Below are 18277 nucleotides of genomic sequence, written 5' to 3' on the forward strand. Positions count from 1 at the left end.
AGAAAGGAATGATGTCCAAACTAAAAACATTAGAAATCTATAATTTTGGTTCACCATTTTAAATTTTTTTGTGGGTCAACTTTTTTATGAATATATATATATAATGGGAAAAAGGTTTTTTTTTTTTGGCTATATTATTGATAATAAAAGTTCAAAAAGATGGGCTGGTCAAACTTTTTTGACTTCTAGGATATTTGTGACTGATTTTTTGTTCCTATTTTCTTTTTGGATAAAAAATACTGAAAATGTGTACTTTCAAGATTTTTTTTTTTTTTTTTAGCAAGAAGAATAAAATCTTTAAATATGTGGATATTTCATTATTTCTCCATATTGTTATGAACATGAGTAAGGATTATCATTTATTAAGTACCTAGGGCCTAAGCTAGATTGGAAATTTTGAAGTGGACTTAAAATTATGCTTAGTGAGTTTTTATCCACTCATTTAACACGGTAAACTTCCTTGGACAACCCCCCCCCCCCCCCCCCCACCAAAAGAAAAAGTCAAAAAGGAAACCACGTCAATGATAGAGTGTTTGCATATTCACCGATTGGTTCTTGCACATTTTTTAATTTATAAATTCAATTTTAATTTTCACATTTATTAAATGCTAGTGATTTTTGTTAAGATGCTATCCATGATTCCATGTTCCTTGTAAGTGGACATGTATGTAAAATTAGAGCATTAGAACAAAAAATAAAATAGTAGTATTTGTGTATAAACTTGAAAGGCATTTTATGACTGACATGATAGGTAGATTGTCAAAATCATTTCAAATCAAAAGCAACTTTAAAAAGTGGTTAATGTGAAAACCCAAGATCTCAACTTGAAGATCTACTATTAGACATTTAAGATGATTCATAATTAAACTAACTAATTTTGAACCTTGAAGAATGTGATTATATGGATAGCAATGGCATTGATAATCAGATAAAATTTTCTACATTTGTCACTGAATTAGTCTTTGGCTACTATCTATTGACCTAAACTCAAGAGACAGGGACGAAACTATGTACAAGAAGAGGGGGTTGTGGCCCCCCCCTAATTTTTTTAAAATATTAAATAATAGGTATATATTTAAGATTTTAGAAGATAAGTCCATGAAATATTATATTTGCCCCTCTCAAGAAAATTACATTTGCCCATCTCGACTTTGAATCCTAGTTCCGTCATTGTCAAGAGATCTATACATATTACTTCTAATAAGTTGTAACTAACTACTGTTTTTTCTCTTGCTTTGAAAATTGACAGTTATATCACTAGCATAATTATTGTAAATTAACCATCTTCTTACAAACAAATCAATAAAATAAGGGTAAAATATAGTTAATACTTTTGAGATTTGAGTTAATGTCAATTAGGTCCAAAGTATTTAAAAATTAACCAACATGGTCCTTATACCGTTACTCATTTTCTTCTTTTTCTCAAAATAATTAGTTGACATTAACCAGAACTTCAAGAGTATTAACTATATTTTACTCATAAAAAAAATTTAACCAAAGTATTAATAATGTGTTAAAGAGTAGAGAATCGAGCGAGAGACGCTATTTGGACATGTTTGAAGGGTAACCCCAACATTTTAAACAAAATCGACATATTTAGGGTCAAACCCGAGCAAGTAGGCCCAACACAAAGCCATTAAATCATTGATTTTAGAACTAGAATTGCCCAATTTTCCAATTTGGTATCACGAGATTCACAACCACACATAAGGGTCCAAAAAAATTGTCAAATACCTCACTGTGAAAGTGAAACCCACACCAGAAAGAGTTGCATACAGAGCACATACTGGAATATTATATTTACACATCCTTGTCTACTTTTTTTTTTTGAGAAAGACATCCTTGTCTACTTGGTAACCCATAAAGTCATTTATTATTATAATAAAAAAACAAAAAAAAAAAAAAAAAAAAAACATGAAGTCATTTACCCGATAGGGACGTACCAAGTCGACAGAGGCATTTGTTATCCAAAAAAATAAAAAAAAATAAAGAAGTCGACAGAGGCTTTCATCGCCAGGAAACTCCTTATCCTACGTGACAAAAAAGTACAATTACGCCATAATAATAATAAAAAAACTATTTATATCATTTAAGATTGCTTTTTTTTTAATATATAAAAAGAAAATAGGCCTATTAACTATGAAAATTATATTTATATATATTAAAGTTTAAGCATGATTAGAATTCTAATCGAATTTAACTTAATTTTTTAATTTTGCATCCTATGTCCAATTTTTTTTTTTTAATTAATTTGATTGACACTTTTTAGTATTTCTAATAAAATTTCGAACTTCAAATGTCTCCTCCCTTAACTATCAAATTATGAAAAAAAAAAAACTTAGTTTATTATAATGTACACTAGAGCTATTAACATGCCGACGTGCCTCAACAGAATGTATTAAAGACTAACGTGTTTTATTTTATTTTGATTTATACTTATCTTGTTTTTATTAAGCAAATAAGCTTAGCAAAACACACACTAAGAAGAGTAATTTTGATTAAAGCTACTTAAGATATAGTTATGCATATAAAATATGAGACTTTCAAGAAATTGTACATAAACAAATAAACTAAAAAGTTGTTATCAAATTAAAGCAACTCAATATATTGGCTTTCTTGAAAAAAAATAACATTGTTTTGAATAGAAGAAAATAAAAATCATTTTTAGACGCGTTAATGATCACAACAAAAATAGTCTTTGATATCATTGCAATTTTTTTATTTGAATAAATATAATAGTATTTCAAATTTATGGTGTTTGCTTTATGGTGATTACTTTCTATCACTAGGCTAAAATATCAATTAATTTTTCATGTTAGTATAGATTGAACCCCATATTAAGAGATTTTACTAGTTAAGAACGAAAATGAATTCAAAAACAATAAGGAATTTTATGGTATGAACTATGGAGTGAATTTTATGGTCCGTTTATTTTTAAGTAAAATATTTTTCATAAAATGTTATTCTCATTCTTAGGCATTTGTTTATATGTAAAATATTGTCCGTTGATTATAAAATTTGTTGTAAAAAGTTTATATGTAAAATATTATCCATTGATTATAAAATTTGTTGTAAAAAGTTGTAAAACGTTTTACCTTGTAAAACATTTTACAAAAATGCACAATGGCCCTTCTTACCCTATATGATGACTAGATTGTCGATTGTAGTTGATGTCAACAATCTAGTCGCTGGAGCCATCGTTTTGACAACAAATATTGGAAGCTAGTGATAATCAAGGGTCTAATGGCAGGAGCCTCCATTTCACTAGCGGGTATCAGATTGTTGGAGAAGATAGTTCTAGCAGTTCGGTCGTTAGTGCCATTGCTCTGACAATCGATGCCAACGGTGAAGTTGCCAATCCAATCACCGAACCTCTGGCATCAACAAATTCAATGGCTGAGCCACCAAATTTGGTAATTTATGCTTGAAAAATTTGACACATTGTACCAAATGCTTAAAAAAATTTTACTTCGAGATATTCAAATATAAATATAGAAAAATAGTAGCCAACAACAATTAGGAAACCCACCAAAAAAAAAAAAAAAAAAAAAAAACTCAGTTATTAAATCCTATATAATGAGTCTTTCCCCTTCTTTATTCCTTCGTCACTTTTAGGGTTTTCGTTCCATCCAAACTGTCTGTCGTTTCTCCTCTCTCTCTCTCTCTCTCTGTGAATTGAACCCTAAAATTTCACAAACCCATATCGCAATTTCATCGATACACCAAACAATTTATACAATTCATTCCTTCTCTTCCTCTCTCAATTCCCAGATTCCTCCAATTCACAAGTCTTTCACAGCTGATTCCAACAATTCCCAACAAAAAAAAAAACAAAAATTATTGATTTTTTAGGGTTTAATCTGGTGCTTTATAGATGCAACGTGGAATCGGATCTCGTGGCGCGTGATCGCCCCGCCCGATTCGGGGGCGCGGTGAGCGGCGGAGTTTCGGAAACTCTCTCGAGGGGGTTTTCGCTTTTGTATGGAAACTCGTAGCCGGAAGCGGGCGGAGGCCACCTCAGCTGCCCCTACTACTAACAACTCTTCTTCTTCCACCACCGCCACCGCCACCGCCACCCGCTCTTCAAAACGCGCTCGTCTCTTAACAACACCACCCACACCCGTCGCCGCCACCGTTGCTGCCACGTCATCGCAATCTTCGATCTCAACGCGCTCACGTTCTGCTGCGAAAACTACTACTACTGCTGCTAACATGGATTCCGTGACTGAATCATCCGGCTCTCGCCGCCGCGGCGGCGGCAGTGGGAACAATCGAGGAGGCTCTGAGAGGGATAATTCGGATAAAGGCAAAGAGAAAGAGCATGAAATTAGGGTTAGGGATAGGGAGAGGGAGAGGGAAAGCAGGGAGAATGAAAGGAGCTTAGGGTTGAATATGGATGGTGCCGGCGCCGGCGGCGCCGCCGACGATGAGGACAACGATAGCGAAGGCGGTGTTGGGATTCTGCACCAGAATTTGACATCGGCGAGCAGTGCTTTACAGGGTTTGTTGAGGAAGCTCGGTGCTGGGCTCGATGATCTTCTGCCATCGTCGGCGATGGGGTCTGGGTCCGGGTCGCACCAGAGCGGGCGGTTGAAGAAGATTCTGTCGGGTTTGAGAGCTGATGGAGAAGAAGGGAGGCAGGTCGAGGCCTTGACTCAGCTCTGTGACATGTTGTCGATTGGGACCGAGGAGTCGTTGAGCACTTTCTCGGTTGATTCCTTCGTGCCCGTGCTCGTCGGGTTGCTGAATCACGAGAGCAATCCTGATATCATGCTCCTTGCTGCCAGGGCTCTCACTCATCTGTGTGATGTGTTGCCTTCGTCTTGCGCGGCTGTCGTGCATTATGGTGCGGTTTCATGCTTTTGCGCGAGGCTTCTCACGATAGAGTATATGGACTTGGCTGAACAGGTTGGTTTCTTTGTAAAATTAGTGTGAATTGTCTAATGGGTAATCTGCTTTTTGTTAGATATAGTTGTTAGCCATGTAGAATTGAAGAAATTTATGATTTTAGGATTGTATCTGTGAAGTTTAGCTTATGGGGGTATTTCTTGAGAACTGCATTGTGATATTTATGCTTGTTATGATGTCAAACAGTCCCTGCAAGCTCTGAAGAAGATATCTCAGGAACACCCAACTGCGTGTTTGCGAGCTGGTGCACTTATGGCAGTGCTTTCGTATCTCGATTTCTTCTCCACAGGAGTGCAGGTAACTTATTTTAGTGGAAATTTCAAGATTTTAAGCTGGTTATCATTGCTGAGAGAGTAAAGACTATTTTTTGCGTTTTAGATCTTCCTTGAGAAATTTTTGTTTGCCTTATACTTTGTTTCAGCGAGTGGCATTATCTACTGCTGCAAATATGTGCAAGAAGCTCCCTTCAGACGCAGCTGACTTTGTGATGGAAGCTGTCCCCTTGTTGACTAACCTTCTTCAGTATCATGATTCGAAGGTGTGGTTTTTGTTTCGTATTTTTTGAATTTAGGAATGCGCTTCTGGGTTTAGTTTTTCCTTATTGTGTGAAGTATGTTATGATTGTAGGTGTTGGAGCATGCTTCTGTTTGTTTGACTCGAATTGCTGAAGCATTTGCATCGTCCCCGGATAAATTAGACGAACTCTGCAATCATGGTTTGGTTACACAAGCTGCCTCACTTATTTCCACCAGCAATGCTGGAGGTGGACAGGCCTCTCTAAGTGCTCCTACATACACAGTGAGTGCAATTCAATTCTTCAAATTTGATGCTTATGTATATATGAGGGTTCTCCTGTAGTTGGGTTTAAGCCTTTAAGGCTTAGTTGTACTTGAGATGAGTTTATGTATAACCGAGGATTCTGATTGTGAGTTTATGGGGCATGCAGGGTTTAATTCGGCTTCTTTCCACTTGTGCTAGTGGCTCTCCTTTAGGAGCCAAAACTTTGCTTCTCCTGGGGATCAGTGGCATCCTTAAAGATATTCTAGCTGGTGCAGGCATATCAACTAATGCATCGGTTTCACCTGCTTTAAGTAGACCAGCAGAACAGGTATTGCTTTTTCTTTGTTCTTTTTTTGGGGGTGTGGCCGTGTGGGGTTGTTATTCTAGCTGAACAGGGTTTTTTTTTTTTTTTTTTCATATTTACATGGGTATCAAAAAATTGCAACTTTCCGTGTCTGTTTTACCTTTGTGAACCATACTGGACTCATACTCATCAGGACTTAAAATTTAAGCAACTGAAGATCCATGCACTGTTTTTCTCCCTGATATTCAATTTTTGGGTAAAACTTAAGTAAAGTAACTTGGGTACAGTATATAAAGTTCCCCAATTTAATTCAAACACTGAGTCGCATTGACCAATAAGACGCATATAGTGATATCTTTTTCAAGGACAATTAAATTCAAAACAACCAAGTGCTTGAATTCAATTGAGGAACCTAATGTACTGCACCTAAGTTTTGCCCTTAATTTTTTGTAAGAATTTATCATGGCCTTTATTTATTTTAATTGTATAATATATTGAGACATTATATTAGTGTCTTTTAATCTAGTATTTACCTTTTTTAATATTGAAATTTCATATATATCTAATTTTTAACATACATTGTAGATTTTTGAGATTGTCAACCTGGCAAATGAGCTTCTCCCTCCATTGCCACAAGGAACCATCTCCCTCCCTGCTAGCTCCAATTTATTTATGAAAGGACCTGTTGTTAAGAAGTCCTCTGTCGGCAGTTCTGGGAAACAGGAAGACACAAATGGGAATGCTCCCGAGGTTTCAGCTCGTGAGAAATTATTAAATGATCAGCCTGAGCTTCTTCAGCAATTTGGAATGGATCTCCTTCCTATTCTGATACAAGTAAGTTTTTGGTGCAGCTAGCTGGTTTTGAAGTTTTACTTGGTTATGTCCATGAATAATAGTGTATGTTTATATGCCGAGCAGATATATGGTTCAAGTGTGAATGGCCCTGTACGTCACAAATGTCTTTCAGTTATTGGAAAATTGATGTACTTCAGTAATGCAGAGATGATTCAGTCTTTATTAAGTACAACAAACATATCGAGGTATCCGACTTTAGTTTGTTATGATTTCTTTTTATGCCCACTCACTCCATCCTAAGTGTGCAGAGATACTTATTGTTACTTCATTATTTGCGTTGCTCTTGTAGTTTCTTAGCTGGTGTTTTAGCATGGAAAGATCCGCATGTCTTGGTTCCTGCTCTCCAAATTGCTGAAATTCTTATGGAAAAGCTTCCTGGGACTTTCTCCAAGATGTTTGTTAGAGAAGGTGTGGTTCATGCTGTGGACCAACTTATTTTAGCTGGTAATCCAAATACAGGTCCTGCACAAGCATCTCCCATCGAGAAGGATAATGATTCTGCCCCTGGTGCATCATCACGCTCTAGGCGTTATAGGCGACGGAGTGGGAACTCCAACCCAGATGGAAATGCTTCAGAGGAATCCAAGAATCCTGGTTCAGTAAATATTGGATCTCCCCCAAGCTCGGTGGAAATTCCTTCTGTCAATTCTAATCTTCGTATGGCAGTGAGTTCATGTGCTAAAGCCTTTAAAGACAAGTACTTCCCTTCAGATCCTGGTTCTGCTGAAGTTGGGGTCACAGACGATCTTTTACATTTAAAGGATCTTTGCATGAAGTTGAATGCCGGTGTTGATGACCAAAAGACCAAAGCAAAGGGAAAGTCTAAGGCTTCTGGGTCTCGCCTGGCTGATAATTCTGTGAATAAGGAAGAGTATCTGTTGGGGGTTATATCTGAGATGCTAGGAGAACTAAGCAAAGGGGATGGTGTGTCCACTTTTGAGTTTATTGGCAGTGGTGTTGTTGCTGCTTTGCTGAACTACTTTTCTTGTGGCTACTTTTCCAAGGAGAGAATTTCAGAAGCTAACCTGCTCAAGCTTCGCCAACAAGCACTTAAAAGATTCAAGTCCTTTATTGCTGTTGCACTACCTTCCAGTGTTGATGAGGTGGGTGCAACTCCTATGACTGTATTGGTTCAGAAGCTTCAAAATGCTTTGTCCTCCTTGGAGCGTTTCCCTGTTGTGTTGAGCCATTCATCTAGGTCATCTGGTGGAAGTGCACGCCTCTCCTCTGGGCTGAGTGCATTGTCTCAGCCTTTTAAGCTGCGCCTTTGTAGAGCCCAAGGTGAAAAATCGCTCCGTGACTATTCATCTAACGTTGTACTGATTGACCCATTAGCAAGTTTAGCAGCTGTTGAGGAATTTCTTTGGCCCCGAGTCCAGAGAGGTGATTCTGGTCAGAAATCCTCAGTCTCTGCTGGGAATTCTGAGTCTGGAACTACCCCTACAGGAGCTGGTGCTTCTTCCCCATCTACTTCTACTCCTGCGGCTGCCACTCGTCGTCATTCTACTAGATCAAGATCATCTGTTAATATAGGAGACGCTTCTAAAAAGGATCCGGCACAAGAGAAAAGCACAAGTTCATCAAAGGGGAAGGGTAAAGCTGTTTTGAGACCTACTCAAGAGGAAGGTAGAGGACCTCAAACAAGAAATGCTGCTCGTAGAAGAGCAGCTCTTGATAAAGATGCTCAAATGAAACCTGTAAATGGGGACTCTACTTCTGAGGTATGGTGCTGACACTGTAGGGCTAAACATGGTAATTGATTGTCTGTCCAGATGCTTGAATAAATAGAAGACACGAAGTTAATGTTTTAAAATTTTAAATGATACTTTTTATTGGAGTATCTTTTCGTAGCATGATTCTCCTAGCTTGTACTCTTTTACACTAATGAAAATTTTAAATCAATTTGAAATAAATGGAATAACTTTGGGTAAAAGTTAAAAAAGTAGTAACACATATCAACTGAAATTATCTTACAAGACATTGATGAAAGGTTGCTTAATGCATGACATGGATAGTTCAGATGATATTTTAATTATGTAGTTGTCGTTTTACCATTTTAGTACATTGATACGAAGTGCAGTGATAAGCTCTATCATTGCTATAATATGAGAATTTATTAAACCTATAAAAAAAAATGATATGAATTGCTATGACGTGTTTATGGCTATAGATTCTAGTTCAGATGTACTTTTCTTATTTTAATTAGAAATTCCAGATTTTGGACTTACTCTTGCTCCCTTAATGTCTTTATATATACATATATATATATATATATATTGTGGCTATTCTAAATTTTTTTTCCATTGTCTAAAGGTCAATGAATAAATTTTCAACTTCCGTAATTCATCATGCATCTGATTTACTTTTCTCCTTGTTCAGTTTAAAGGTAAAGGTAGTATTGTATAGTTAACAATGGAAAGTTGGTGGGAAATCATTTAATGATAATAATAATTGTTGTCTGAGTAAAAGTGTTATTTAATAATAATAATAATATTATTATTATATATATTTATTTATTTTAAGTTATGCATTTTAAAGATGGAGGCTTCATTTTCATTGGCTTCTTTCTGGAATCTTTAAAAGGTCTCGTGTTTAGTCTTCATCTACTGCATTGTTGTTTGTATATTAGTGGCATCTCATTTTAGAACTTCGGAACACATTTGATCTATTGCAAAAAGATGAAATTTTGATACCTATGAAGCGGATTTGAATATTGGAGTTTTACGAGTATTATATGAGTTATATGCATTTCAACATGCTGCAGTTGGTGTTTACTTGAAAATTTGAAATGAACATGATATGCAAGGTTAGACAGTGGTACTTGCTTTAGGAACTGTGTAAGTCAGCAACCAAGAGATTGGAATTTTGAAGCTTATGAGGGACAGTGCACAACAAAAATGTCTTTGAGAACTAATCTCTCTCTCTCTCTCTCTCTCTGTGGTGTGGTTGGGTTGCTAATTAATTTGTTTAAATCTTATTTTAATGACTTATTCTATTACTTATAATGTTTTGCTAATCAGTTTTGTGTTCGTTACTCATGGACTCTTTTCCATCTTGTGTAACCCATTCAAAATATTGTATACTTCTGTTTTTCATTATAATACTTTTTCCTGTGATTAGTAATTTTCTCATCCGTTAACATTTTTACCATCTCTTGAAGGATGAGGAATTGGATATATCTCCTGTTGAGATTGACGATGCTTTGGTGATTGAAGATGATGATATCTCAGATGATGAGGATGATGACCATGAAGATGTATTTTTTCTGGGTCTTCTAATTTTTGTTTATTTTATAATTCCTTAAATTTTGCTGATCCAATCTTGTTTTCTTCCAGGTTCTAAGAGATGATTCTCTTCCTGTTTGCATGCCTGACAAAGTACATGATGTAAAATTGGGTGACTCTGCGGAGGATAGTGCTGTTGCTCCAGCAGCAAGTGATAGCCAGACTAATCCGGTGTCTGGCTCTAGTAGCAGAGCTGCTACAGCTAGGGGATCTGATTCTGCTGATTTTAGGACTGGAAATTCTTATGGTTCAAGGGGTGCTATGTCATTCGCTGCTGCTGCCATGGCTGGTCTTGGATCTGCTAATGGTAGAGGTCTTAGGGGAGGCAGAGATAGGCAAGGACGCCCTCTATATGGAAGTTCCAATGAGCCTCCAAAATTAATCTTTACTGCTGGTGGGAAGCAGCTTAATAGGCATTTGACTATTTATCAAGCTGTTCAGCGGCAGCTTGTATTGGATGAGGATGATGATGACAGGTATGCTGGCAGTGATCTCATATCTAGTGATGGAAGCAGGCTGTGGAGTGACATTTACACTATTACCTATCAGAGGTCAGAAAGCCAAACTGATAGGGCTTCTGTTGGAGGTTCAAGTTCTCATACTACATTAAAATCTACCAAGCCTGGTTCTACCTCTGGTTCTAACTCTGATGCCCAATTGCATCGAATGTCACTTCTAGATAGTATCTTGCAGGGAGAACTTCCTTGTGATCTGGAAAAAACTAATCCCACTTATAATATAATGGCACTTTTGCGTGTATTAGAGGGTTTGAACCAGCTTGCACCTCGTTTAAGAGCCCAGATAGTTTCCGACAGTTTTGCTGAGGGGAAAATCTTGAGTCTGGATGAGCTGAGCACAACTGGTGCTAGGGTTCCTTCTGAGGAATTTGTTAACAGCAAGCTTACTCCCAAATTAGCTCGACAAATTCAAGATGCGCTTGCACTGTGCAGTGGTAGTCTTCCTTCATGGTGCTACCAGTTGACAAAAGCATGTCCTTTCTTGTTTCCTTTTGAGACCCGGCGACAGTACTTCTATTCAACTGCTTTTGGGTTATCTCGTGCTTTGTATCGTCTCCAGCAGCAGCAAGGTGCTGATGGTCATGGATCAGCAAATGAAAGAGAGGTGAGGGTTGGGAGATTGCAGCGCCAGAAGGTCCGTGTCTCGAGAAACCGTATTTTGGATTCTGCTGCTAAAGTAATGGAGATGTATTCTAGCCAAAAGGCTGTGCTTGAGGTAGAATATTTTGGTGAAGTTGGCACTGGATTGGGTCCCACCCTTGAATTCTACACACTTTTAAGTCATGACCTACAAAAAGCTGGACTGGGAATGTGGAGAACAAATTCTTCCTCAGAGAAGCATTCAATGGAAATTGACGGAGATCAACATAAAAATGGAAAAACCAATAGTGCTGATGGAGATCTTGTCAACGCCCCTCTTGGGTTGTTTCCCCGTCCTTGGCCTCCAAATGCCGATGCTGCTGATGGTAGTCAGTTTTCAAAAGCCATTGAGTATTTCCGGTTGGTAGGACGTGTGATGGCCAAAGCTCTTCAAGATGGACGGCTATTGGACCTGCCACTATCAACAGCATTTTACAAGCTTGTGCTTGGTCAAGTAAGCCTATCGCATTATGAAACATACTGACCTTTTCTTGGTTAAAATTTACATGTTGCTGTGTTACAATATACCTCAGTTTTGACAAGACATTCAAACTTCTGATCCATTGCAGGAACTTGATTTGCACGATATTCTTACTTATGATGCTGAGTTAGGCAAGCATTTGCAAGAATTGCATGTCCTCGTTTGCCGGAAACAAAATCTAGAATCGACTAGTGGTGATAGTATTGAGGCAGTTACGGATTTACGTCTTCGTGGGGCTTCAATTGAAGATCTCTGCTTGGATTTTACACTTCCTGGTTATCCAGACTACATTTTGAAACCTGGAGATGAAAATGTATGCAACTTACATACCTTGATTATGTATATATGTTTTAGTTGTCATTTTTTCATCGCTTTTGTTTTATTGAGGATATGCCTGACACATGCCAATTTCTAGGTTGATATTTATAACTTGGAGGAGTATATATCATTGGTAGTTGATGCGACTGTTAAGACTGGAATAATTCGGCAAATGGAAGCATTTAGAGCAGGTTTCAATCAGGTTGAGTACCTCTTCTCATCTTTTTTTTGGTTAGTAATCTAAAGATTGCTGTGTTCTTATTTTTTCGTGGACTTGTTTGCTTTATGCTCTTCTGGCATAAAGTAGACCTGCTTTAATTAAACTTTTTCTTACCTATCAAAAAAAAAAAAATTCATGGACTTGTTTGGGATTTATTTACACTACATCAGTCAAGGGTGTATTGCAAAAAGTTAATCTGCCAAGGAAGTTGATATCCTTTACTTATGAAGGGCTTGGACCATGTGGCAATCAGAATCATTTATACAACTGTTAAAAATATGTGGCATCTTAAAATGGGAATGCGCATGATGTTCAAACATATGTGACTTTGATGATTCTAGGTAATATAATATATTCAAGTATAGAATAATATTAAAAAGTGGATTAAGATTTGAGGGGTGTCCAAATTGTTTCTTAGTCTATGGGCAAGGGTGTTGAACCTATCATCTCCAATAGTTCCTACAGTTTGAAAATTTACCTGCATTTATTTAGCTATTTTTGTAATTGTAAACAGGCATTTTGTGGACTCAAATGGTACTTTGTCAGTTGTCCTGTGTTTTGAAAATGACTTTTTTCCTTCTAAGTTAAAAGAGAGGAGAAGGCTTTTTATATTTATATATATACTGAATCTTGTCATTAGGTCAAATTTTGAAGGGTCCTGCTAACCTACAGCCCAGTGTTACAAAGAAACTATGAGGATGATTTGTGATTGTGATGTCTGTTTCTATTTCTTCCTTCTAATAAGTTCAGTGGTTTTCCTCCTCCCTTTGCTCCATGTTCTCTCTCATGTTCTCTCTCTTCCTTCTCTGCTTGTTTCCAGAAAATTTGAGTTGGAATTTTCTGTGGTGGCATGACTTTAGGTGAAGTTTGTGTAGGTCAAGGCTTAGGTGATGGTCATGAAATGAATATTCTCATTGCTGGGTGTTAGAACATACTTCTTGGTTTTATATTTGAATTAAGCATTGGTGAAAGTGGCAAGGGGGTGGCTAAAATTTGGCTGGGGTTATGTGTTGGTTGCGGTGTAAACTGGGAGGGAAAACTTTGGTGATTATTACCAAAAAAATTTTGAGATTGAGAATGGTGGTAGGGAGCCCGTGAGCAGAGATGCAAGTGACTCAAACGGAGAGAGATTTAGGAACAAGCATATGGAGACACTAATATAGTATAGGAGTAAAAGAAACAAAATTATGAGCTCTTTTGCTACCCAAAAAATAAAGAACAAATTATAAGCTCTTTTGTCCATCAGGCCTGTTGTAGTTCATTCTGTAAATTTTCTGAATTTTCTCTTGTTCTATATTAGGTTTTTGATTATAACATGCTTCACCGTATCTTCTGATTTATTTCTTGATTCTGGATATGCTTCTTCTCTTCTTCTCTATTTGACTTTCAAAACTTATTCTCATGCTGACTTCAAAATTGTTCTTATGCAACATCTAAATCAGGTGTTTGACATCTCGTCTCTACAAATATTTACTCCACATGAATTGGACTACTTGCTTTGTGGCCGCAGAGAGTTATGGGAGGTAAATTTCTCTTGTGCATTTCTGCATCACAAGACATGGCTGGAACCTTTTATTGTGGATCATGGACCTCATGGTTATACATTGTTTTCTAACTTATGCAGGCTGAGACACTTGCTGATCATATAAAATTCGATCATGGATACACTGCCAAGAGCCCAGCAATAGTTAATGTATGCTTCTCCTTCTAGATTTAGAAGTCAATCCTATGGAAATCACTTTAGATATTTTATGATCCTTATTGTGTTGTTTATAATGATGTTAGTTACTGGAGATTATGGGAGAATTCACACCAGAGCAGCAGCGGGCCTTCTGCCAGTTTGTCACTGGTGCACCTAGGCTTCCACCTGGTGGTCTGGCTGTACTGAATCCAAAACTGACGATTGTGAGAAAGGTATTGCCATAGTTGGTTTAGATTTTAATGATGTATTTGATGCATTTCCTATTTGACATTTTTTTTTTTTTTTGACATTGATGTGTATGTCACCCACACGTTCTTATCATTAATGCTTGCATGTCTTGGGTGCAGCATTCTTCGACCGCAGCTAACACAGCATCTAATGGTACTGGGCTTTCAGAATCAGCAGATGATGACTTACCAAGTGTCATGACATGTGCAAACTACTTGAAGCTTCCTCCATACTCCACAAAGGTATTTGATTCTGTTAAATAGGCAAATTTAATGAATTAAAATTGTTGATTATTATGTAAAGTTCAATATTTTTTTTGCTAATGATTTTTCTTTTATTCTTATGTAATTACTATTACATTTTTATAACTGATGGTTGATTTACTTTTTACAGGATATAATGTACAAGAAATTAGTTTATGCAATCAGTGAAGGGCAGGGATCTTTCGATTTGTCATGAGTTCTTGGGCCTAACCAATCGACCTATGTATATTGTATCACAGCATTGATTCTCTTCCCTGCGATAATTGATGTTGAAAGACAAATAATGGCTTCTTTTTAGGTGCCTTTCTAAACTAGTGCATGATCGAGGTCAGTTCCTATCAACTCATGGAGGCTGTATACTCAGAATTTTGTTTCCAGGGCCTCTTTGGTTAGGTCTTCCATTTATGCTCTATTGCCATGCACTGCTTACATTTTTCATCCCGGAATCCCCCAATCTTTCTGCAAACTGCCGCATCAGTGCATTCCATCATTCTTTTATCCTTTTTTTACTTCATCAATATTGTTTATTGGTGGCGTAAACTATAGCAGAACTGTTTTCAGGTTGGATCGCCTCATTTTCAGGAAGCTGTAAAGGAAATTGGAGAGCACCTTTCAGCTGCTGGGGCTTGTAAATAAAAAATAGGATTTTGTTTTTTTTTTGTCTTTTACTGTTCAACTCATTGATCGTAGAATATACATGTATGGTATGAAATGTTGAAAGGGGAAAATAAATAAATAATTGAAGTATTTTATTCCTTTTCAGTTATTTAATTTATTGTTTTGTTGATCCTTTTGAGTTTTGACCCATATGAAGTAATACTGGTCCATTCACGTGGGGAATTATTGCTATGGAACATACCTGTCTAACAAACTATGGGGGAATTTAACCATGACCTGTGTTAGAATTCCAGCATGCAGCTCATGAAACAATAAGAGAAACAAAAATAAAGGTTATTATTATTAACTATCCTTCACATGACATGTAGACTAATTTACTTCTTATAAATCGTATGCCTTATGCTTTTTGAATCATAAGTCTCCATATTTTCTTATGTATCATGAGTGTTCCCCTTGTCTGATTACTCATGTTGTTGGTTGTATTGACTTTCTTGTGTTCCCATATCCAAAAATCATTGAAAAAAAAAAAGATTAATTCCAAGTGGGTTGGTTTCTTGAAGGGATTACAATTAGGATGTCATTTTCATCTGAAGTGCTGCAGTGGCTGCTGAGGTGAGTGTTTTGATGGCTTGTATAGAAACCTATTGTTGTCAGGCCAAAATGTAGTTAAGAAGTCTCTTTCCTCGGTCACTTGCATCTTTTAGATTCTCCAAGTAACTTCTTTAGCCACTGTTTTAATACAATTAGCCATTTCACTATACATGTTATTACTATCTTGGTCTAGACGCCGCTATATCAACCTGGTGAGTCATTAGTGCTAGAAAACAATAGAATACTGAGGTCTGGTATTTGGAAATTATGCATGCTGGAAGTAACTAAGAATGATTCTTTACTTTTTTAAAAAAATACAAAGGCCAAGTAAAGATGTGAGTCTAGAAGTGCATAAGATATGTAGATGGTAAAGTACTTTGAAGGTCAGTTTGGGACTTGGCTTATAAGCTCTATTTAGATAAATCCTTCTCGTAGCAAAAGAAAACAAAATTTTAGGGTCCCTAGGTATTTTTTTTTTTTAAAGTGTACGAGTTACTTCAGTGGTTATTCGGTTTCGAAATGATCTCGATGCTAGGAACACGCCAAGCACCATCCACGACCGTTGTTCACCAGCCACTGCTAGCAAACCCAAAAACCCAATAGGATTGGACCAACCACGGAACCCAACCACCGTGAACCAGATTGGGCCACTGCCACTGAAACTAGATCGGAAGCACCTTTGTGAATCATGAACTACCACTGTGAACCATGATCTACAAGGAGAGAGAGACGAAAGACAAAGAGAAGAGAGTGATTGAAGGTAGAGAGGAAAAAAACTAGAGCAAATTGTTAAAAAAAAATTTAGATATAGCACATGGGCTGTAGATAGTTTTTCGGTCTTTGGTGTGAATGCTCGTATATCCAATTTCAGGTTATGGTGGACGTTGGCTTACCAAACAAAATTTCCACCAAAACATAAAAATGCATAATTTTTCATCGAGTCCCTTGAATAGGAGATAGGCTTAGATGTTAATTTCCAAACTTGCCTGCCAATCCTTTCAACAAAAAACTATCATTTCCCTCAAAAACAAAAAAAAAAAAAAAAACAAAAAACTATCATAATCGACTCTTTACAATGCATCTTTCATCTTTGAGATTACTTAAGGGGATTGCACTTGGTGAATCTGTTCGTGCAAAATGAAAATGTTATGCTTTCCTTTAATGATGAAAACGCACACAATTATAAGAGAACCTTGAGCCATCCTTCCAAGAGATTAATCTGGCCAGTTATCTCAATTCGAGATGAACAATTTCCTGAACTTAAGAGAGGAAATATATATTTTTTGGTTATTTTTCTGCTTAATTCTCATTAATGCATTCAATGTACATACATATCCAAGGATGAGATAACCTCATCAACAAATCCTAAAACATAGGAACTAATCCCATCCTAAAACATATGAATTAAATTAAATACAAACAAATAACAATACTAATCTATCTAGGAAGACTTATTCTATCACTAAACTAATATATATTTATACATATCTAAATGCTGAAGCGTAGCATTTATTGTTGCTATTCTCCAATTGAGCTACATCAGCGTCCACGTTATTATCATTTTTCTTTCCAATTTTCCTATAATTTTTTTTTTAAAACATGTTCTCATTTTTTAAAAATATTTACACTTTCTATATCCCTTACCTTTTCATCTCCCTATTACCCTCTACCTTACTTTTCATCTCTCCACTACCTTCTACTTTAATATCACTCTTCATCTTTATTTTCATCTTCCTTTTTTGTCCTTTCTTATTCACACACTCTTACTATAAATTTGTCATTCTCTCTTCCATTCTTTACATATTTTTCCCTCACAAAAAAAGGTTCTCTCTTTCTCTCAATTTTTTGATGAATTTTTTATTTTTCTTCCATCTCTGCTTTAGGTTGATAATTGTTGTGTTCTTTAGAACTTTATATTGAGCTGATGCGATTTAGTTATGTGATTTAAGTTTTTTTCTCTCTTTAATTTTTAATTTTATTACATGTGTTTTCCTTTTCTTAGTTTGGGTTGCTTTGAATTCACCTATTTTGTTGTTCTATATATGTTATTTTTGTACAACATGACATTTGTTCTATGAAATTCCTTTTAGACTTGATATATTTTCTTTTCATTTGATTTTTTTTTTCTCCTCATGTGCAATAATTGACTTCTAACAAAAACTATTCTATCTATATATTTAGAAATCTATTTCTTCTTAATTCCAACCGTTTAAATTTTGTATGGGCCATGGATTCTATTGAGCAATTAATATGAAAAATAAAATAAAAGTAAAATAAATTCTACAATAATTTGCTTTATAGGGATTGAACTCTTCTAAGTTATACATTGTTCCTTAAAATTAGTGTGAGAGAAACTAATGTTTAGTTTGTCTATGTAACCAATGTTTCTAATCTTTTAAAAGTTTGTGGAGCATATACCTACAAATTAGGTCATCTAAATCATTTGAATTAAAAATCAACTATAAAATAAGGAACAAAGGGGTCATAATGCATTCATGTTCTCCTCATATTGTGATAAATCTGAGTAGTTGAATGGTATTGTTGTTTAATTTACCACTACTACATATT

At 36.2% G+C, this 18277-nt stretch overlaps 1 protein-coding gene across 3 annotated transcripts; it reads left to right on the top strand.

The window, feature by feature from the left end:
* Positions 1-3584: 3584 nt before the first annotated feature.
* LOC115968337 (E3 ubiquitin-protein ligase UPL3) lies at positions 3585-15287 on the top strand. 3 transcript variants are annotated; one of them, XR_004086734.1, is made up of 18 exons: positions 3585-4908; positions 5095-5205; positions 5330-5446; positions 5536-5706; positions 5855-6016; positions 6578-6826; positions 6911-7032; positions 7137-8568; positions 10008-10103; positions 10183-11742; positions 11858-12082; positions 12185-12289; positions 13750-13830; positions 13932-14000; positions 14093-14221; positions 14357-14479; positions 14631-14827; positions 15050-15287. XR_004086734.1 is itself a non-coding variant. In XM_031087714.1 (17 exons), exons 1-17 carry the CDS (start codon positions 3982-3984, stop codon positions 14694-14696), a joined length of 5745 nt encoding a protein of 1914 aa, XP_030943574.1. In that variant the 5' UTR covers positions 3585-3981; the 3' UTR covers positions 14697-15287. The 3 variants fall into 3 exon arrangements, 1 of the variants encoding a protein (XP_030943574.1); XR_004086733.1 differs by having other exon boundaries at positions 15062-15287; XM_031087714.1 differs by having other exon boundaries at positions 14631-15287.
* The last annotated feature ends 2990 nt before the right edge of the window (positions 15288-18277 follow it).

Source organism: Quercus lobata, chromosome 11 (genome assembly GCF_001633185.2).
Source record: "Quercus lobata isolate SW786 chromosome 11, ValleyOak3.0 Primary Assembly, whole genome shotgun sequence".
Lineage (NCBI taxonomy): Eukaryota > Viridiplantae > Streptophyta > Magnoliopsida > Fagales > Fagaceae > Quercus > Quercus lobata.